Source organism: Hydra viridissima, unplaced genomic scaffold (genome assembly GCF_058129835.1).
Source record: "Hydra viridissima isolate aposymbiotic clone 2 unplaced genomic scaffold, HvirCarnegie_v1 scaffold_3, whole genome shotgun sequence".
In the NCBI taxonomy this organism is placed as follows: domain Eukaryota; kingdom Metazoa; phylum Cnidaria; class Hydrozoa; order Anthoathecata; family Hydridae; genus Hydra; species Hydra viridissima.
This window is the reverse complement of record NW_028324302.1, coordinates 7378091-7400440: the sequence shown is the minus strand read 5'-3', so window position 1 is coordinate 7400440 and position 22350 is coordinate 7378091. Positions and strand designations below refer to the sequence as shown.

Below are 22350 nucleotides of genomic sequence, written 5' to 3'. Positions count from 1 at the left end.
TCCGTTTTATTTACTTCTTTAAATATATCCCTGAATCATTTAATAGTCATGAAATCACAGAAAGAAAAAAAAAAGAAAGAAAGAAAGAAAGAAAGAAAGAAAAGAAAGAAAAGTTTGATATAATTTAATCTGTACAAGGCTAAATAAGTTGAAATGTTTACTTAAAATTAAAAAAAGCCCAGTAGAAAGCCTAAAGTGAAAGCTAAGTTAACCGCTAAAATTGTTCTTTTTTTAAATTTTTAAGTTTAAAAAAAAAAACCGGAAAAATTTGAGCGGACAACTTGACTTTCACTTAGGTTTTCTAAGATTTTTTTGGTAAATGTTTTATTCAAATACAATTTTAACTTTTAATCAACTTTTTTTACTTGAATAATAATTGTGCATAAATAGGTTAGCCTGTTTTAGTGCCCTTTTTATTGAACAGTTGCAGTTCATATGCCTATGAGGTATGATGTTGATCGACTGTTGGGGTACAGTGAATGAGAAATTTTTATTTTTTAAATTTTTTGAAAGTTAAAAAATATTTCTTATTATTTTAAAAGCATAATACTTGAGGTAAATGATTTAATTGATAAGAAAGTTCCAAGGCTTTAATAGTTTAAAATTCAATTTACTTATATACTGGATCACAGTGAATACCTACCTGGGGGTACAGTTTATCAATACCAGTGGCTTGGTATGTAAAAAGAAATTATTTTAAAGGTATGTAATGTAGCTAAGTGTTATATTTTATATGCATACATAATACAAAACAACTATAAACAATTTTTTAGGATATTTTTTAAACATGTTTAAGTTGTGAAAGTTAGAAATTATTTTGTTGATAGTAAAATTTTTTTTAACATTTAAGTTTTTACACCAGACAGATTAATTATAGTTGACTAAAACATAGGCATCTAGAATTAATTTGTCTGATATGACAATTTCATTTTTAACCTGACTGGTACAATTTCACTATCACTACTAAGCTACCCTTGAACAGCAAGTTATAGTCCTCTGCCTCAGCAGATAATCAAGTAGAACAATAAACTTTCTTGCAAACTTTTTGGAAATTCAAATGCTTATTTTTACAAATTTGTTTATTCTTATATTTGTTTTTTTATTGGTTGATGAATTCCTTTCTTGACAAGAGTCCCTATTAAAGTTGTTTATCCTTTTTTTTCAAAAAATTCTAAACCAATTTCTTTAACTGTGGTGTTTAAATCATTAAACTGGATCCTTTAGAAGCTTTTAGGTCTTCTTTTAATATTGCGTTCTTTTCCTAATGGATAAAAACCTGAAAAACTAGAAAATATTACATCACTGCTTTTTTACCAGGTGAACAATCTCTTTATACAGGCTATATTAAAAGTATGTAGGTCTACAGCCATTTGCTAAATAATTTTTTTTTAATTACGTTAAAAAAATTACAATTTTTACAAATATATTAATAAGAAAAGAGTTTATTTTTTAAACTGTTTTCTTATTCACTTAATTTTAACATAATATTTTAGTTCAGACTTGAATCACAATAAAAAATAGTTTTGAATAAAGTTTGTTGCAAGAAGAAAAATTTTATTCAAAATTTAATTTTAATAGCAAAAAGCTCTCTGTGTAAAAATTTTTTCTTTTTTTTTTACATTTAGGGGTTGCTCAATCAAAATGAGGTTTATCAGTACAGTGCTGGCTTCAGTGTTGATGATATGCATATCAAAATGTACACATATTAGTTATAGGTTTAAATCAGTTTATAGAATCAGACTACAATATGCTTATTGTAGTTTGAACAAAAATCAATACATTCTATGTTAGGCCAAATATAATCTTAAAAATATCAAAAATTGATTGAAGCACTAACTGAAAAATTTTTTTAGTAATTTACAGCATAATTTTCATTTATCTTTTGAAATTAAATATTTAAAATATTTATTTCGATTTTCATTTTTCAGAAGGGTGATTTTATAATAATCTGGTAAGTACCTCCTATTGTTTTCAAGAATTCATCAACAAAACTGAAGGCACAAGATCATCATGGATAACTTTGATAGAAGCTATGTCAAAATCAATTTGGCTATAAAATCATTCTCTCTAGCACACTGTGAATTGTGCTATAATAAAATCATTCTCTCTAGCACACATGCTTTCAGCTTTGACATGATATGCAATTGTTTTCTGTGCCTTGCTCAAAATGCTCACCTTAGCTGATGTTGATGACTGCTCAGCGATTTGGGACAAGAAAAATGTCAACAATACTTAACATTCCAGCCAAATTCAGTAAGCTTAGCAACAAGCTAAAATTAAGTTGTAAAAACTTTAGGGTTCGTAACTAGTACTAAATTAGTACTAAAGTAGTTATTTAGAATAGATGATGGTCTTAATTATACATATATGCAATGTTTATCAGTGTCACTTGGTTATTCAACTGTTATGTTACAAATGCAATAAAGTCTGATTAATTCAAAAGTTTGATGAGATTATTAGTTTGCTAATTCAGAATTAGCTATTTGCAATCATGTGCTTCATCATAACATCTATTATCTATCAAATAAATGTTTTAAATAAGTTAACATAGAATCCTTAAAATGTATTGTATTTAATTTTTAATCAAAAATAGTAAAATTTATAGCTTCTATTGCTATTTTCATAAATATCTTTCCAGAATACCCAATATTGGATTACTTGTGGTGCTATTGAGCACTGCAATAAACCTCCCCCCCCCCCAATAATATTTGATTATAAGATTTTTTTGAGACAAGTTTATTAAAAAAGGAACAAAATAAGTACTCCAAGCAAACAAGTGAACAAATATAGAACATAGATCACTATAGAAAAACTTTCAATTTCATATTTTTCTAAATTCAAGAAAATTAATGTTTAAAGTTTAAAATGCCCAGCAACATTTAAATTATATGCCTGAATGATTTTCAACATTATTTACTTATTTATTTTTTGATGTGCAATATCTGTGCCTTTATACATAGAATAGTTGTTTCCAATGAACAAACAATGGTATCACAAAATAAACGGGCATTGATCTTTTTGTTTAAAACTATATTGTGTTAAATAACTATGTTACTTTTGACTGAATTTTTTGAACATTTTTAAGTTAAAATTAACTGTGTTAATTTAAAAATTAAGAATTTTAAATTAAAATAAATTAAATTATGAAGTAGTAAATTAAAATAAATTTAAAGATTTAAAACACAATATTGGTTATGTTTATTACTCTAGTAAAAGTATATATATATATATATATATATATATATATATATATATATATATATATATATATATATATATATATATATATATATATATATATATATATATATATATATATATATTACTTAGGAAATGTGTGATCCAATTACCAATGGGGACTTTGTTTAAAAACATTAACACGAGTTCAAAATATATTAAAAAAGTACAGAGGATGTTTCTTTCTCAGCAACAATCAGATCCACAGGGTAAGTAATTTTGAATTTTCCTTTCTTACTAATTCTACCTTTTTCTCCGATTATTTTAACTATACACCTCATTAAAAAAAAAAATAGTTGTGCAATAAAAAAAAAACTCCATGCGCATGGAAGCAAATTAAAAATATTTTTTTATGCTCAACCATAATTATAAATGATTATCATGAGATCTGTCTTTAGTTAAATAGATCTTTATTTTGGAATTTAGACCCACCACGAAAAGTGCTAGAAATTCAATATCAGAAAGTAATTAACTGATTTGTGTAAAGCAGCAAGACAAGCATTTATTAATCTAATAGCACTGATAAGTCTGTTTGGTTTCATTAAAACAAAATTAACTGATTAAGTGAGTTTTTTTTAGCAGCAAATATGCAAGATTTAATACTTTGATCACAAAGTGTTAGTTACAAAAACAAATTTTTTGAGTTTTTCAAACAAAATTTTAAAAGACCCATGTTTTGCACATCATTAAGCTGCAGAAATTATTACAAAGAAGGGTAATTTGTAATATTTTAAAACTCTGAAAAGTTTAGAGCAGCCTCTCAACTTTGAATTTGTTGAATTTTCATTTAAGATTAATATTTATGTTGAAAAAAGGATGATTCGTGCTAATTTTTTTCAATAAAACAGAACATTCATTCAATGACTCAAATGAGTTGAGGTGTTAAATTTATGAGGTTGAAATTATAAATTGGAAATGAACATGAAAACAAAATGAAGTTACACAAGCAAATTTAAAGAATTATTTGAAGCAAGACTGTGTGCAAGTGTTCTTGTTTACTTAATCAATGTGTAATAACTTTAAACAACACACACACAAAAATTGTAATTCTATTTTAGAGAAGAATATCCTAATATTTTTTTTTATAAGTTAGAATTCTACATCCCTCTGTTCCAAATGCATGTATGAGTGTTTGATTGAGTGACTTAAAAATAAAGAAATAATAACATTAGTTTTGTCAATTCATTACCCTTAGATTCCCTTCATTCTAATATTTTGGCTTAAGATTTGTATCAAATTAATTTTTACTGAATATTAACTTTTTAATTCTGGTTTCAGTAAAAAATACTTCATAAATTTAAATGGAAGTTCACCAATTCTTACTGACAATTATAATATATTTGAGAAAGTATTGAATTTCTTAAGTATTAGTATTTTTTTAATTATTGCATATTATATTATTACTATTATCTTTTTAAATAAATGATTTTCTTTTAATATGCTTTGTTTGGGTGTTTAGATTTATCAAAATGTCTATCTGCCGAACAACAGCAAGCTTTAGATATTGTAAAAAGTGGTCGGTAAGAATTTTTCCTAATGAATTTTTGAAAAATTTTAAAATTCTGTTAACTGCTACTTTTTAAATTTTTTTTAGCAATCTGTTTATAACTGGATCTGCAGGTGTTGGAAAGTCTTTTCTTCTAAATGAACTAATAAAGTCACAGCCAAAAAAAGGTGTTTATATTACAGCAAGTACTGGTGTTGCAGCTTGTAATATTAATGGTACCACCTTACACAGGTAATTTTACTCAGCAAAAAAAAAAAAAAAAGTTTGAACAAAAGCTGCTTTTGGTTTCTGAATAATTTGATATGTTAATCTATATATATGACTATGCCCAAAAGAGGTAACCTAATGTTAAAGTGCAGTTTTTGAGAAAAATGCATTTAAAGTTTTGGTAAAATTGTATTGCAAATAAAAAATGATTATTAGTACAAAACTTCTGTCAAAACAGAAGTTCATTTATAGATTTTTTTTTTTTTCAGTTGAACAAGATATTAATGAGTAAAACAAGATTGCAGGTGAAATGGGATCTTGTTATATTTATGAACACTATCAAATTTCCATCATTTTTAATGGTTATCTAGATCAGAAATTCCTGCATTAATGTATTTATTTTAAATAAAATTATATTCTTTTAAGACATGTTAACAAATTAAACATTGATACTGTATTACATTTTGGTATAAAATGGATATGTTTTGTGAATATTGTACTATGAACCAACTGATGATTTTAAATACAACCTTTAGTTGGAAAGTAAACAGGAAAAAAATGGAAGCTTAAGTCCATAAACTAATAAACTGTTCACCATAAAAGATGCTTAACAGATCAATAATTATGCAGACAAGTTGCAGTGTCTCTGCTGGGCAAGTTAACAAATTTTAAATTCTATTGAGTCATGAAGCTACCCTCATCATAAAATGCTTAGTATATGCAAATTCGGTGAATACTATGTAATATTAAAAGAGTCTTTAGAAAAGTAAATAATTTTTAAATCTTTCCTGATAAAAAAGAAAAAAAGAAAGTAAAAACAATTCAAAACAAAAAAAACATTTTTAAATGAAAATTTTTCGGAAATTTACAAAGGAAATATAATTTATTAAGAATGCTAATTATCTAGGATAACTTTCTCATTTAGTTTATATGTATTTTATATTTATTTTATAGTTTTGCAAGTATTGGTCTAGGTGATAAACCAGCCTCCTTATTAGCTTATGCAATCATGAAAAAACCTTGGAAGGCTGAGGCTAAAAAACGTTGGCTAAACTGTAGGTGTGTTAGTAAAAACATCATCATATGTATTGTGATCTTAATACTATTTTTGTTTATGTTTTTAAAATTTATTATCATATAAAATTTCAACTATTTAATTACAAATTTTAAATTGTAGGTTACTTGTGATTGATGAAATTTCTATGATTGACGGTGGTTTGTTTTCAACAGTTGAAGAAATTGCTAGAATTGTTCGTAATAGTAGCTCTCCCTTTGGTGGTATTCAAGTTATTCTATGTGGGTAAGTTTTGCATGAATAGTGCAAAATATTTGTGTTTTTCTTCAAGTTTAAAATTTGCTGTGTTACTTTTAGAGATTTTCTTCAGCTTCCTCCAGTAAATGTAAAGAAGTTTGCATTTGAAACTCAGGCTTGGAAAGATGTTGTTCATGAAACAGTTGTCCTTAAGAAAGTTTTTAGACAAAAGCTTGTTGGTTTCATCTCTTTGCTTAATCGACTTCGTATTGGTCATCTAACATCTTTGGATATTGATGTATTGCAGCATTGCAAAAGGACAGTGTTCCCAAATGATGGAATTAAAGCAACACGTTTATTTCCGCACAAAGCATCTTGCGACCAACTGAATCAAGCTGAGGTGATTGAATTTTATGCAAATACAGCATCGCTATGTTAAAAGTTTATTAATTTCATTTCTTTATTTTTCTTAGACTTAATAATTTTTCATTTGTCTTTGAAATCTGTTTTAAACTAAGTTATACTCTTTTCAGCTTTTAAAATTACCTGGACCAATGGTCACTTTTGAAGCGTATGTTTTGTTTATTTTACTATTTTTTTCGCTTTATTTTTTGAAAAATAATTTCTGTGAAGAAGATTTCTATTTTCAATCCAGCACCAAAGTGTATGCATAAATGTACGAAGATGTGTATAAAAACATCTTGTAAAAATTTAATCACTGCACAAGGGTCATACCCTACAGTGGGATCTGCACAAGGGTCATACCCTACAATTTTTTTGCCACTTATGTTTCACTCAAACTATCTGTAAATAGCATTCTAAATATCTGTTAAAAGTATTGATGTTTTTAATTATTTGTCTATTAAAGCTTTTCATTTTTGTATATGGCAAATTAAGTTATTAATTTTGAAAGCTTATGTTTTTATGTGGTTTTCTTCATACATAATGAACTTTATATTCTAAAAGTGTAAAAAATTTAACATTTGAGGTCCACAATTTTATTTAATTATTAATTAAGAATCCCAAAGTTAAATGACAGGTTTTTAATCTTTAATTTGGCATCACATCAAAAGATTTTGACAAGCAATCTTTCTTTAATATTTATTTCCAAAAAAATTTGAAAAGTGATCTTCAAAGTAAAAAATATGTTTAACAAAACAAAAACTATTATCAAAATTATTTAATTAGTTTAAAGGTATTTCAAACAATTATCATAAAACTTTATTTTTATCAGTATTTTTTTTTACAAAAACTTTTGCTGTTAAATTGCAACTTTTTATTTAAAATTTGTTTTGAAATAGGAAGAAAACTCCATGTGTAATAAAATAATGTGTGTTTAATTACACTATATATAAAAAAAAAATTCTGTTTAGATAAAGAAAAATTTAAACTTATGCAACTTTTTATTACTTCATTTTATAACTCATGCAACTCTTTATAACTTCATATTATAACTCATGCAACTCTTTATAACTTCATATTATAATGCAAAGTCTCATTAATTTAACTTCCTAATTTAATTAAATTTATTAATCAAGATATAAAAAACTTACTTTTTTGGTGCAATCCACAAAAAGAGACAAAAACTAAAGTTGTCAATGGTGCAACAATAAAGAGTTGCAATAACACATATGTCAGCGGACAGAAACAGTGAAATGAGGAAATCAATTTAGCTACTATTGTTAAAAATGCTTAAAAGGTGACAAACATTTCCAAACTGAAAAAAGTAAAAAACCTTTCCAAAAAAACCTTTCCAAAAAAACCTTTTTGCACATTGAAAGGAAAAATTATCCAAAATGATTTCACTATAATCAAAGTGAAATCATTTGAATTTTTCAATTTGTTTTTCACATTAAGTTACATGGTACCTAAACTTGGTAGAATAATTAACTCCTCTAAAAATTGTTTTTTTTTTTTTATCAAATCAGTTTAATGAGGATAAATGTAGATAAACTGAAATATGCAAAATATTTTACATGTAAATAAATGTTAAGTAATAAGATTACTTTTGAAGCCTGAGTTTGAAAAATGCAAAGTTTGTTTTAACTTTTTATTTCAAAAGAACTAATGAGTTAAAAGATTTTAATAAAAAATTCTTCAAATTTTGCATTAAATATAGAATGAGTCATATATTTTAGAAGCTCAACTTGAGCTTAGAGCAGTATTAAAAAAAACAACTTTTTTTTTCCTTTGTTAAGGATCATATACTTCAAAGAGTTTTCTATTATTAGTATTCCTACTTATTCCATTAAAGGCGTGATTGGTTTAAAGATTCAATGGGTCAAGAGCAACTTGCTAAGAATTGCAGATATGTTAAAGGTTTATTAGTTTGTTTATTTTGTTATGGTGTGCTGGTATTACCAATTTATAATATGGTAACTGTATATTTTTTTTTTTAAAAAAATGCTTTTTCATAAAAAAATTTTTATGCAAAAGTTTGTCAGTTTGGTTATCTTTAAAGATTCTGTGTTATTAAATTTATAATTTTTTCAGTGCTTAATTTAAAAGTTGGTGCTCAAGTTATGCTTTTAAACAATCAAAGTGTTTCAGATGGATTAGTAAATGGAGCTCGGTAACTTATATGTTCATTGTTGCCTTTAGAGTACAGTTTTATTTGTGTTTTGTTTAGTGAACGTAAACTTTCAGCTTTGGTATTGATTTTGGCCGAATTGAAACTGAAATTTTGTTCTACTGGTTTGGTTCAAACTATTACCATAGTGAACTGAAATGTGATTAGGAGATTTTTTACACTAAATTAAAAACAAGTTCAGATAACTTGTTTTAAATTTAGTTTGAAGTTGTGATAGTAATTTAACTTAGTTTGAAGATGTGATAGTAATTTAACTAAAACCACATTTGATAACTGGTTCAATTTTTATTCTCAAATCATTCTTTAAGTGAACTTTGAATGTTAAAATGTCTTCACATGTTCTACTTTCTATTCAATTATGTTGCATACTGATCGTTTAAATACCATGTGTCCATAAATCACTATAAAAACAAATCTTTTTCTTTTCCAATTATTTATTTAATCAAACAAATTTGAATGATAAATAAACATCATTAGAACAAGGTTTGTGAATATCATTCAATATGACTGCCATCATTTTCCAGTAATAATTGAAGGGGATCAATAAAAGACAGAAGTGCTGGTCCAATATTGTCAGTAGTTATTTGCTTGGCAGCGTCTGAAATTTGAGCCTTTAGATATTCAAGTGTTAAAGGTAGTCTGGGCACATAAACCAACTGTTTTAGATTACCTGAGTACCAGAAATTGTAAGAAAAAAAAATCTAGTGAATGCAGTGGCCAGAGCTGTGAGAAAAATGGCTGTAACACAATCATTTATGAAAGTCACTGTTAGAAACTGTTGCTCATTCCTCTTTATGTGCAGCAAAGTGTTAACTTGTTGGTATTTTGTTGATGCATGTTTTCGAAAATGCTTTTAGGTATGGAACCGGATGGTGCTGTAACATAGATAGGTAACACCATTAATAGTCCTGATTTCATTGAAAAATGGTGGAACAATAATTTTGCTGGAAAAATCTATCTACACGAACACAGAAATTGTTCTTTCATGTTATTTTGGTATTTGATTTGGTTTTCAAGTTTTGGCCTGTTTTGATTTTGGTTTCAGTTTCACTAAAGTTTCATTTTTGGTTTTGGTTTCAGTTTTACTGAGCCAAATTATTGGTAACTTTTGGTTTTGATCACTAATTTTATAGTTCTACTTGAATTCTATAGTTCTACTTGAGTTTCGTAGTTCTACTTGAGTTCTGTAGTTCTACTTAAGTTCTGTAGTTCTACTTGAGTTCTATAGTTTTACTTGAGTTCTGTAGTTCTACTTGAGTTTTGTAGTTCTACTTGAGTTCTGTAGTTCCATTTGTATTTTCTAGTTTACAGTTTCATTTGTTTTAGATCTTTTTAAAAATATTGGCTGAAATGTTTTTGTTTTAAAATTAATTCTTGATAAAAGTTCTTATATTATTTTTCATCATATAATTATGAATAAAAAAAATACAATCATTTATTTATTTTTTTTTTATTTAAAGAGGAGTTGTTACAGGGTTTAAGAGCAAAAAGAAGGAAATAGAGGTGTGATTAATTTTGTTTGTCTTTATAAATCTCATTTTTTAATGCTTTACTTTGTTTTTCAATCCTGATTTAGTTAACAATATAAAATGTATTTACTGAAATATTAAATGATTTAAAAAGTTCTTATTAACTTGTTTGCTCTGTTTCTGAACCAAAATATCCCTCCATCCTCCTAACTCCATGAATCTTTTGTAACCTCTTATCTAACACTTAAGTTATGATCCTCTAAGAAAATCCTAAAATAAAATCACTTCTCTAAGAAAATCCTAGAATATGATTACTCTCAAACCTTTTAAAATCCTATCACCTCACCATTTAAACATCTTTTTAAAAAAAGTGGAAAAATGAATGTTATGGTTATTACTTTTTGCATACTAGTAATTCACTTCTATCCATTCATATTGTTTATTCAATGCAATTCACTTGTCAATTAGGGTAGTCTTTACTTACATGGAACTTTTTTTATATTTCTTATCTGCCCTTTTTTTTTTCAAATTTGAAAAAGTTTTAAAAAAATTATAATTTTTAGAAGTTATTATTGATCCTTTAAGTTACTTTATCCACTGGAATCCAGTGAAGCAACTAATTTTAGTGCTCTTGTGCTACCTCTAGTCAAATGCCTATTTACAAAATAACTTTTCATATAATATCCATCATTTGTTTTGTTAACTTGATTTTTAGAGAATCATTTTTTCATAGGATACCATTAAAGAGTTTTTGGATAATAATGGAGTTGATGCCATGGAATCTGAGTACGGCGAACATCTTGCAAAAAAATTTCAGGAATGTGAGAATGAACAAAGTTATCCAATTGTGAAGTAAGAAAATTAGTTCCATGATAAAAGGAAAATCTTTAGCCAACAGTGTATAGTGACTTTTAAAAGAAAACTGCAAGTTGGATTGCGTTAAAAAATCTTAAATATTTTACTATTAAAGATAGCAGTTAATTGTTTTGGCCACAGTTTTAAGTTTAAACAACAATGTAATAAAGTTAACAGATGAATCTTTTGAAAAAAATTATTTTAAGTTAAAATTTCCCTTTTAAAACATTTCTTCTGTTGAAAAGTTAGTTGAGCCGTGTTGAGTTTTTTTAATTTTTACTTTCCTTAAGGTTTGTAAACAATATGGAGCTGGTTATTACTCCCGACCAAATCACCACAGAAGTTACTGGGGTTATTATCAGTTATCGTATACAATTGCCACTTGCTTTGGCATGGGCCGTTAGTATTCATAAGGCACAGGTTAATAATTTTTTTAAAAAATCTTTTATTAATTGCACTGGTCAACAATGTTTTTTCATCAGTAACCTGACTAATGAACTAAATAATATTTTGAAATGATTTCAAATGTTTTTAGTTTTTCATCTGCATGTCTAGTTTCTAAGATAAGACTGCTTATGTTTGTGTGAAATCATAGTTGGGCTAGGTTACTGGTACAATAGAATGAAAGCATTACTATCTTTCTTTGTTCTGAAGATATGGAGAGAACCATTGAATCACCACAATGAATGTTCAGTTAATGCTTGTAAATTTACTGCAAAGAATAAACACAAGATCTCCTATTTCAGTTCTGTTCCTCCTCAAGATGGAATCGAGTCTATACAAGATGATAGAAGAGAAAACAACTGATCGAAAAAAAACCATTCAGCAGATCCAGAATGCACTCATGATTATGAAGACAACAACCCACATACATTTAGCCTAGAAATAAACTTTATCCAAGATGGGAATTTATTTTTTTTACCAGTGTTACTTATACAATTTTTTGTAATTTAGTTTTTATATTTTGATACTGTAGGGTATGACCCTTGAACGAGTCGAGTTAAGCATTGCAAAAGCTTTCGAGCATGGTCAAGCTTATGTAGCTTTGTCTCGAGTCACCAGCTTGGATGGGTTACTTCTTAGGTAAATTTTTTGTGTCATAATTTTGAGACTTACCAAGTAATATATTCAAAAATTAGTTAGCTACGAGTAATCTTGACATGTTTAGCTTTATGTTTTAAAATCTTAAACGTATTTTACGGCAATCCAAAGTTTTACATTTTGATGATTTTTACAGTTCGATAAATTTTTCTTCAGTTATTTATAACCGTTACAAGTTTAAAATTATATGAGTTAAATGTTATTTTCAGGACTCGTTTTCCGAATTCACTTCCCTCTTCTCCTGTTTTGGTTTGCATCATGAAAAAATACCTTCCTAGCAAATTTCCTAAACTGTTAAAAGTATCCTAATTTTTTTTATAGAGATTTTGACTCGACTAGAGTATCTGCACATCCGAGCGTAATTAGGTATTACAAACAGATAGATCCGTTGTTCGATAGCTTTACACAGGCCGGAGAAGAGGAACTGAAGGATTTTATTTCGTTCAAAAAAATTCCAAAGAAAATCCAAAACGAACAAAAGTAACAAGAACTTTAACCTTTTGACTATTTCTCGGATCTCTTAAAATCAAGATTTGATTTTTTTTTTTTTAAATAAATCTTTAGGATTGAAACTAACGATAATATACTTCCAAGTGACCAAATCTATCAATCAATAAACATCGTAGACAGTTTGAAGGCTTCCTTTAACGAAGAAGCTTTACCGACGTCACTTGTTTTAAAAAGGGCTGAGGAAAAACTATCCGATTGTCGGAAAGCTCTACGTAATTTTGCTGATGCCATTAGGATCGATGCATCCAAAAATGATTTCTATTCATCTTTTAGCCCTAATGTGTTTACTCCATTAACTCCTAAGTTTGTTGCAGAAAGCTCAATTGATGATATGTCGCAGTTGCTTTCCTCTTCTTCATCAGCTTCATTTGAATGGAATAATCGAGATAAAGAAAAACTACCCAATGAGTTTAATCCAATAGTTATTGATTCTGATGATGATTTCGACTGCGCTTTGTTTGATGATACTAACTTCGATAATGACACTGTAAACACCCCTTCAACGATACATTCAACGAACAATTTCATTTCCAACCCTTGTTTAAAAAAAAAATGCGAGGACTCGTGGACATCTAATCAACCTTGTGAATTGCCAAGTAAAAGACCACGGAAATCTTGCGGCGAATCACTCTTTCAGTCAGTTACGGATTCAAACTTGGAAGAAAAATTGTTTACTAATATTGAGGACAAAAAATACATTAAAGAGATGCTTGTAATAAAACAACAGCAAATAAAAGAAAATTACAACAACGCCCTTCTAAGACGCCTTAACTCTATTAACAAATTTAAATGAATTTATTTCTAATTGAATTTTTAAAAATCGATCAAACAGACAAATTTTCTTAGCAAATTTCAGCTTTTTCTTTTTACAAGACCTTTGTTGATTATGTGCTTTTTGTAAATCAATAAGTTTGTAGTTATATAACTCTATTTTTAAAAGGAAAAAAAATGGTTTCATAAACGCTGCTCATTTCTAGAGGTTTTCAGTAAAAGTATTTTTAGTTCAATTTTTTTAAAACCACTCTTTTCAGTATGTTAACATAAGATAAAAACTGTTAAAAACGAATTAAAAACCGCCTCTTTCTTATTTTTTGAAGCTTTTTTCCAAAACTGTTAAAGATTAAAAATGAGGGGTTTCTAAACTTGAAATGGTATAACTAAAAAAACATCTTTTGAGCACCGAGATTTTGATGAAATTTAAAATCTATTTATGAATTTCGATCCATTTTAAGAATGGAAAAACTTTTTTTTTCAAAAAATAAATTCCCCCAGTAAACAGTGGGCTACCGAAGAATATTTTTAAGGGTACTTTTTTTAAAGTTCTTAAATCGCCTAGCATGTGCCTTGAATTAAAGTTTTTTTAATTTATTTAGAGGCTAATTGCAGAAGATAAACATAAATATGTCAAACTTCAGATAAATTTCGTTAATTGTCTGAATATTGATTTATAAAATGAAATTAATCGAAACAACAAAAACTTGTTTCCCAAAAAAAAAAAATTTAAAATAGGGTCGTTTCCACACCTACCGTGAGTCGAAACTTATCGTAGGTTTTAAATACTAACATAATTATTGCAAAAAGTTATAATAATTTTTTTATTTTTATATTTTGTGTATCAACGGTATGCACTTCTATTACAATAGATAGAAACCGCAATACATAGTTACTTATATGAACTCGATGGGCACTGTTCCATAATTTGGGGGTGAGTCATCAATGAAAACACCCGAAAAAATCCTTTGAAGGGATCGAACTACATACCCATGGGATATCAGAACAAGTGATTTTAAAATCAATGATTTCCGTCCGTGAAAGAAATTTGCATTTTAAGTTTTTTCCTATACCTGCTAAATTTGAGAGATTGCTTTTTGACAAATTTTTAACTTTGGCAACTATACAAAGATTTTTTTTTTTCAAAATGTTTATTTTCTGAATAAATAACAAAGGAACAAGAACAGACCAAGACATAAAAATAGTTTTTACTTCAAGAATGACTTCTTAGAATGCTTTACTCTAATAGCAAAAAAGTCATTTTTTAAAATATTTCTAAAGATGTTTAATGTTAAAATCTATAAAACAGTTAGCCAAATGAGATCCATATTCTGGGTGAGTCCTGTCTCTCTTATACCGCTGCCATTGAGGCTTGAAGTTTGAATGCAGAGCTTCGGTGGCCTGCTCACTGTAAAGTCCAAGAGCTTAATTGCTGATAGAGATGAACTGAGACACATGAAAGAACACAATGTGGGCCTTTAGAGTGATTGAGATTAGAAGTGCCTTTTCAAATTGTTGAAATGATCAACAAATGTAAGTGCTGCATCTACAGCTGCTTTTTGAATTTTTTGTTTTAGAATATCAACATTTTTCAAAAGCTTGTGACAGTGTTGTCCATGAAAATGACCACTATGAAAGGGTTTAAGAGGTATGTTTAATTCCATAGGCCAATCCTTCCCATCTGGCCAAATGTTGATCAGATTCTTGTACAGATGGTTGACAACTCCCAACAACAAATGTAACTCCATAGGTGGAATTGCTTTCAAAATTAGTGTATCATCTGTTACATTGAGTATAGGTGTGTAAATGACATTTGTAAAATACTTCGCACTCTTCAAGTCACTTCCTTTCTTAACAAATGCTTGATGAGCCTTTCTGATACTTCCCAATGTTCTTAAGGAACCACAAGCGCCAAGGTTTGAGGAGTCAGCATCACACCAGCAGCAAGGATGTCTGCTGGCACGGGATTGAAGACCACAGACAATGTTAGCTACTTTCATGTCGTATGACAAGATATAGGAAATAGAATTAGCATCTGTCAGCTTCAAAAGATTTTTGATATTCTCATATGTCTCAGGCATTCCTTCTGATATAGCTATTATTTGCTGTTTCTTTACTCCAGAATCCTTTAACGATGAGCTGCAAAGCCTAGGAGGCTTCAAAACAGGACTTTTTGGTGCTGCAGTTATCTGAAGAACACCAAAACTCATCTTTAGAAAGTCACCTTCACCATCTAATCCAACCTTTACAATGTGTTCTTCAGGGACAGCTTGTGCTGATAAAACAAATTGCAATAGGTGACCAACACCTTTACAATGCACAACATCTCTTAGTGTCTCATTGGTTGAACATTTTATTTTAGAAACAGTAAATTGATCCTTGAGCATCTGTCCATGTTGTGCAAATTTCTTAAAAAAATTTGCCTCCACGAGTCTTTGAGGGGCAATAGAATTGAGGGTTGAGACAAGCTGTGTCATCTTATTATTGGACAGTTCTGTATTAAGTTGCACAGTTGCAAGGCTTTTAACTGGAAGAGGATCTCTAAACAGTCGAGTTGGAGTAGCTTTGCCCGAAATTTTAAAAGACTTAGTGCATAATCTAACGCATGTGCATTAAATTAATTCCATTAATGCAAGGAGAAATCATCAAATAGGTAAACCTTGCACAAAATGATAAGTACTGTCTTATCTAAGAGTTTTTTCTTTCTGAAATTAGAATTTAAGTTAGAGTTTTAATGAATATTGGCACACAAAAGAAACTTACCAAATTTTATTGGTAATTTAGGATCTCCACCTGATTGGCTGAGTCGAACTGTTCCATTTGGAGATGCATCTTGAGTCCCTACTACTAGGAAAAGCGGATTCTGAGCCATTGATATATTTCGTATAGTAAAGCGTAGAATGCAAGATGTAGTAGTGTTATTTTCCGTTCTAAAAATGATATGTTTCCTCAATGTATAGGAATGTATCTTAGTTTGTAGTGTCCGAGGGCTAGCGTGTGAATGCCGTCTTGTAAGATGTGTCTTTTGTCGTCGTTAGCGCTGAGAGCGACTTTGTTGATTTCTTCGGCGTAGACATTGTGAAGATGTGAACGGATAACATTCATGGTTGCGAGCTTTTCTTTGTTATGCATTAAGCAGTCGTAATAGTCTTGATGAGTGATGTGTTTTTCAACGACTTTCGTTTTAACCCCTTTGCATTTTTTGTGTTCTTCTTTTTCATTAAAGACTTCATAGGAGTAGAGTTTGGGTCTAAGTCCTTCAAACTCTTTAATTTGTTTACCAGCAGCCTCGTCCTTGAACATTCCGATAACTTTTTTGTTTAAACCAACCTTAAGCCCAGCGTTTTGAATGGCAGGATGATCTTTAGGAAATTCGCTCGTGTCAAACTTGTTTTCTACATCGTCGGCAATGTCCTGATAAAAATCTTCCGTTTCTATTTCGTAAATGAGAGAGTCAGTATCAGTCATGAGTAATTTCGCACGATCACCGTATTTAGGTTTGATGTAGTCGTAGTGTTGTTCAAACATGAGAGTTTTGCTGATGTCTAGGACACACAGTCCCAAGTAAACAGGCTTGTTGTAAAAGACATTTGTTCTCTTCATGTGAACCGCGATTAGGTTTTCATCAAAAATGGCATTTCGCTCATAATTAGGTTTTCTTGACAATTTTAGAACATCTTTTCTAGTGGTGATAAGCCTAATATCAACATGCTTTAGAATATTCTCCATGGTCTTGCCAAAGACGGAGTTGTTCATAAGCTTAAAAAATTCTTTTTCAAATTCATTTTTAGCTTTTGTTCTTAATCCAGTGTTGAGGTTGATGTATTGTTTCATAAAAGGTTCTTCTTCAAAGGTGATACCACGATGAATTTTTGTGATGGTTAATCCCATTCGTTCATAAAGTTTTAGATTTTCACGATGAATGACGTATTTCACCTTGTTGTTTAAATTAGGAACAAGCTTGTCGACTTTTCTAATAGTCATTCTTTCAGGAGCTAAAGGATAGTCATTGTGTAAATCGTGAAGCTCTTCAGGGTAATCCAAGTCCACTTCGAGAATGCAAGGTATGGATTTCCAATTGGAGAGTTCATCTTCAGTCATCCATCTAAATCCTCTAACAGGAAGAGGTTTGCACATAGCCCATCCATAAAGGTTATTAGCGTCTAAATACTGAATGAATTTTGAAGGTTTTGAAGGATCGTAGGAATCGCCCATGTATTTGTTATTAGCAGTTCCATGTCGTTTTGAGATCATGCTAATTCCACCGCGTATCCCTCTTTGAACCATGATAAGCATATCAATATCGGTCAGAAGTTCTAACTGAATTCCAGTTAGTTTTAACATTGCATCCCAGCCTAAACCAGGAGAGGTGTAATACCAAGCAGGGTCAAGTCTATAATAGACACAACACACGTCTCTGAAATTTTCAAAGATATCAGCAAGCATCAGTACATCAGAGACGTTGTACAGCTCGTGGTAATCTTTAAACGTTTCACATTCAAATACCTTCCAAACGTTTTGAGCATGTGCGTAGCCTTTACAGCTTAGTTCCTCATCATTCAGTTTTGAATGGAATGCTTCGATAGGAGGCAATTGCGTTTCAGAAAACTTTTCAATCGAGTCCACCCATTCGTAAGGGTAAACGCCTTTTTTCCTTATCAATTTAAACTTTTCTCCTGAGTAATATTGAACAACGTTTCTGCATTGATCATCAGTCAGATTTTTAGCCAAACTGTCTAATTTACCAGCCATGAATCTGAAGCTGTCAATAAATCTCAATTCTTTCCATACTTCACGAAGTTTACCTTTCTTATCAGCGAATTCTCTCACTTTGATTTGTTTAGAGAAGCTGATATATTTTTCTTCATTGTTAGGTATACAATTGAGCTTTCCACCTAATTTCTTGATGAACAAATGAGCGTCGTAGCCGGACAAATTATGGAAAATGATGGGTATGAATTTTGGAATTTTATAATCCAAGTTGCATTTGTTATGAGCAGCTCCACGATACTTTCCGGTCAAATGGCAATGGTCTAAGACTTTATCACCGTTAAGATCTTTATTGCAAATATGACATAGAGTTGCAGCCTCAAAATTCTTTTTATCCACCTTAATCATCACTCTCTTTTTTATTAAATCAATCTTGTCGAAAATCTTTATAAGGTCTGTTTCAAGCATGGTTATAAATTTTTGAGCCACATCATCGTCATCGCTTTCTGCTGTGTACATGACAGGTTTTCCTTTGTAAAGTTTATCGTCAAAGCATTTGATATAATAGCAGAAGGAGCTTGGGACATGCTTTTGATATTGTTTGGTGTATGACTCTTTCGAATTCGGTGTGCAAGTGTTGATAGATTTGGTGAAACTTTCAAAGTCAGCATATACGACGTATGGAACCCTCATAGACTTGTTATAGTTTTTAAACTGGACGGTTGTCCCTTCTTTAGGAAGTTCGATTCTTACTGAAGCGTTATTATGGCAGTCTTCTTGATGTTTTTGGAGCTTTTCTTCCTGGTCATAACCTTGCAAGCAATTTCTGCAATAATGTTGTTTTCTTTTTGTTTTTGATGTTTGCGTAGACAATAATCGACTGAAATTTTTAATGAGACAGTAATGGTCAGTGTCTTCGTTTGTAATGTACAGCAAATCAACACAGTGCTTTCGGTCAACAAATTCAGATATTCGCAAAGGGTAAGGTTTTTTATTTTCATACCCAAAGACGTTAATGCTTATAGTTGGGTTATTCTTTTCAAACATGTCTATTTTATGGTAATTCACAGGAAACTCCATCCCATCCCAGTCAAGCTCTTCAGATTTTAGAATCAAGTCTTCATCAATTCTTCCGTTATGCATATTTTTCAGATTCAAAGCTCTGGTGACCGACCATTCAAAGCATTGATTGTCGTTGTTTTCCATGTTGATGATCGCCTTTTTGTCTTTCAGCTCTTTAGGCAGCTCAATATAGGAAGAACCGCTGAGAGGCACATAATCAATAAAGTTAATGTCTATTCTTAAAATCTTAGATATAGTGCAATTAGATCCTAAAGCATTGTATTTGGTGTTACTTTCCAAGACTTTTTCTTCCATTCCGCTTATGAGCGTTCTTACATCTGTAGCTGCTAGAATAATCTCTGATCTTGATGAAAAGGTTGCTTCCCGAGTCACTTCTTCACCAGTGATGATGCTTACAGATTTCATTTCGCACGTTAAAATAATTCTTACCTTTGTATTCCTTTCTCCTTCCATGACATTGATAGCAGACTCTCTCACCAAATTAAAAAAGGATGCAATGTCTTGATATCGAGAAGAAGGTGTGTAAGAAAATAGTCTAGCAGCACGCTCCGCTGAATGTTCAGTCAACTTGAATTTTATTTTATAAGGCTTTGACATGGGCTGTTTATACACTGTTCTTAATACAAGTGATTTGATAGACTTTATCTTTTCATTGATTTGTTCCACTGATTCGTTTACATTCTTCTTGACTACTTCAGGAACGTAGGGTTCTATCCATTCTTTAATATCATTGAACTTATTTGCAGCATATGACGTCACACTTTTTGCAACTGCTGTTAGACTTGAAAATAAACCAGGTCTTGGTGCTGGAACCGGTCTAGGTGTAATAACGTTTGTTGAATCGATAACCGGTGTGTTAAGAATAGAGGGTTCATCTCTTGTCACCTGATTTTGCAAGAGAGCAGAAGGTTCGAATGAAATCAAGTCGCTAGACCTTGGTCTTGGAGCAGGCACAGGTCTTTCAGAACCAACAGCAAACCTTACTTTTGTCGATTTTACAGCTGGTTGAACAAACCTTACTTTTGTCGGTTTTACAGAAACTTTTACAGCTGGTTGAACAAACCTAACCACGGTAGGTCTTTCATTAACAGGTAACGGTCTTGCCTCAGTCGTTCGTCTACGAGTAGCAGGTCCATACCCAATGATAGGTCTTGTTGTTTTAATAGCCTCAACAAGCTCTTCCCTAGTCATTCTGGTATAGTATTTTATAGCTCTTTCTTTAGCATCCCTTCTTAATGATGTCATTGATACTTTTCGATCTTTCACAGTTTTACTTTCCATTTTTATTACGGAAAGATTTTTCTTTATGTCACTTTCAATTTTTCGCTCTTTGACGAAAGTTTTTGCTTTTTGCTTTTTAGCATCAGTTTTATCACCCATTTTATTAATGGAAAGAAAATTTTTTTCGATGCATTCAAGTTTACGCTCTTTAGCAATTAATTCTGGTTTTGAAGAATAGATACTCATTTTTATTATACTAAGATTTTCTTTAAGTCAATTCAATTTTTTAAATCTTGGCACACTGTCGACATATTTTAATTCTCGCGTGAAGAATTAAAATCTTATGAAACAAGATAATTGGCAAAAATTTCGCTTATTGAGTCGTATACATGTGCTTGACCCATTTCATCAAATCTAATCGTACACTTTCTTCCCCACTCGTCATGTGCAGTAAATTCGCATCCAGCCGCATGAATTTCTTTTTCTTCATCAAACAGATGCGCACGACCCATGGTATCAAATTCAATCACATACTTCCTCTCCATCTTTTTTAATGCCGTGATTTTCTTTAAGTCAATTCAATTTTTTAAATCTTGGCACACTTTCAGCATATTTTCTTCTTCGAAAAGTTTTTACCGTTTTTTAATTCCCCGCGAAAAGAATTAAAAAATTATTTAGAAAGACGTGAATACATATTTTTAATCTCTCTAATATGTTCAGTGATTTTACGACAATTATTACGTCCGCTAGCATTTAGTTTCCAATTTGTTCCGATCAGGAATTTATTGCGCAGATCAATGTCATTTTTTATATTTCTGATCACTTCTTCAAAAGGTGCTACTTCAACCATTTCTTTGAAAATGATTCAATGTTCCTTTGGAAGTTTTCTTACGTTTTTTAGAAATTTAAGCAAACTTTTTGATTTAGCCGTATCAGAAGTTGACTCAAAGCTATCATCATTTAAAAGATCATCCTTTTGCATGCTTTCCATGTTTTTATTTATGCCAAGAATTTTATTTAAGTCAATTTTTTAACATGTTAAAAGTTAAAAAATCAATTTTGCTGCTTTTTACGTTTTTCAAGCTTTTCAGAATTTAAAAATTCAATCTTGATTCCATCATCCACCTTTCCATCTCGACGCTCTAAATATCTCCATCCACGTCCAGTCCCTGCCATCGCTTTGTAAAGAGACTTGTATTCTACCACCTCACTCGTTTCAATGTTGGTTATTCTCACAGTGATGGGTTTTTTCTTGACTAAACTAAGCCATTCCCATTTTGGATCAACAGGTTTTTTTTCTTTTGGAGGAGGCTTTACTTTTTTTTCTTTTGCTCTTTCTAAAATCTCATCTTTACTGATCAAATTATTTTCAACCGCAAGCATCATCAACGTTATTAAATCATCTGCTGTTTTACTAACGCCGTTTTCATTCAACAAATTTTTCAAATACGATGTTGTATATCTCATTTTATTATAACAAGATTTTTTTTAAGCCAATTCAAAAATCATGATTCTTTAGAATGTTTACTAATGACTGGTCTTGTGTTTTTTATTGCTTTCACAAGCTCATCCTTTTTCATTTCCGAGTAACCCTTTATCGCATGGCTTTTACCTAATTCACGCAATTCTTTTAACGTTTTGCTATCCATTTTTTTATTCAGATTAAAAACTAATAAACAGCAGTCATGTTGGTTCCGTCTGAAACAAATTTAAGCAGTTTGTCAGAAATAACCACTGCAAAAATAACGGTATTTGCAATAGCTGAAGTTCGAAATTTAAGGTTTACCACTAATTCAGCTGTTTCCGACGCCACTCTTTCTTTTTGCTTGCTGATATC

The 22350-nt window shown here is 30.1% G+C and overlaps 2 protein-coding genes across 8 annotated transcripts; one reads left to right on the top strand and one right to left on the bottom strand.

Annotated features, from left to right (window-relative positions):
* The first annotated feature begins 229 nt into the window (after positions 1 to 229).
* Positions 230 to 13689, top strand: LOC145202008 (ATP-dependent DNA helicase PIF1-like). Of its 7 annotated transcripts, none has more exons than XM_090081058.1 (18): positions 230 to 315; positions 633 to 702; positions 1626 to 1696; positions 3331 to 3446; positions 4697 to 4757; positions 4832 to 4975; positions 5906 to 6010; positions 6129 to 6251; positions 6324 to 6603; positions 6737 to 6774; positions 8458 to 8522; positions 8697 to 8775; positions 10254 to 10296; positions 10996 to 11114; positions 11408 to 11537; positions 12094 to 12200; positions 12540 to 12698; positions 12783 to 13689. In XM_090081058.1, the coding sequence occupies exons 3-18, from the start codon at positions 1683 to 1685 to the stop codon at positions 13519 to 13521; spliced, it is 2322 nt and encodes a 773-aa protein (XP_089937184.1). In that variant the 5' UTR covers positions 230 to 315; positions 633 to 702; positions 1626 to 1682; the 3' UTR covers positions 13522 to 13689. The 7 variants fall into 7 exon arrangements, 5 of the variants coding, with proteins under 5 accessions (XP_089937184.1, XP_089937182.1, XP_089937186.1 ...); XR_016450509.1 differs by having other exon boundaries at positions 246 to 446; positions 11772 to 12200; XM_090081056.1 differs by having other exon boundaries at positions 254 to 446.
* Positions 13690 to 14992: 1303 nt separating this feature from the next.
* On the bottom strand, positions 14993 to 22350 carry LOC149890806 (uncharacterized). Its single transcript, XM_090081972.1, has 5 exons — positions 21114 to 22350; positions 17237 to 20814; positions 16765 to 17044; positions 16263 to 16429; positions 14993 to 16062 (listed from the first exon to the last, which is right to left on the bottom strand). Exons 2-5 carry the CDS (start codon positions 20757 to 20759, stop codon positions 14993 to 14995), a joined length of 5040 nt encoding a protein of 1679 aa, XP_089938098.1. The 5' UTR covers positions 20760 to 20814; positions 21114 to 22350.

Coding starts and splice junctions, on each gene's coding strand:
- LOC145202008 (XM_090081058.1), top strand. Junction 10,297..10,995: donor GCAAAAAGAAGGAAATAGAG/GTGTGATTAATT, acceptor ATTTTTTCATAG/GATACCATTAAAGAGTTTTT. Junction 11,538..12,093: donor TTAGTATTCATAAGGCACAG/GTTAATAATTTT, acceptor TTGATACTGTAG/GGTATGACCCTTGAACGAGT.
- LOC149890806 (XM_090081972.1), bottom strand. CDS start 20,759: ATGAGTATCTATTCTTCAAAACCAGAATTAATTGCTAAAGAGCGTAAA. Junction 17,045..17,236: donor TATGAACAACTCCGTCTTTG/GCAAGACCATGG, acceptor TGTGTGTCCTAG/ACATCAGCAAAACTCTCATG. Junction 16,430..16,764: donor GCTGGTAAACAAATTAAAGA/GTTTGAAGGACT, acceptor TATCATTTTTAG/AACGGAAAATAACACTACTA.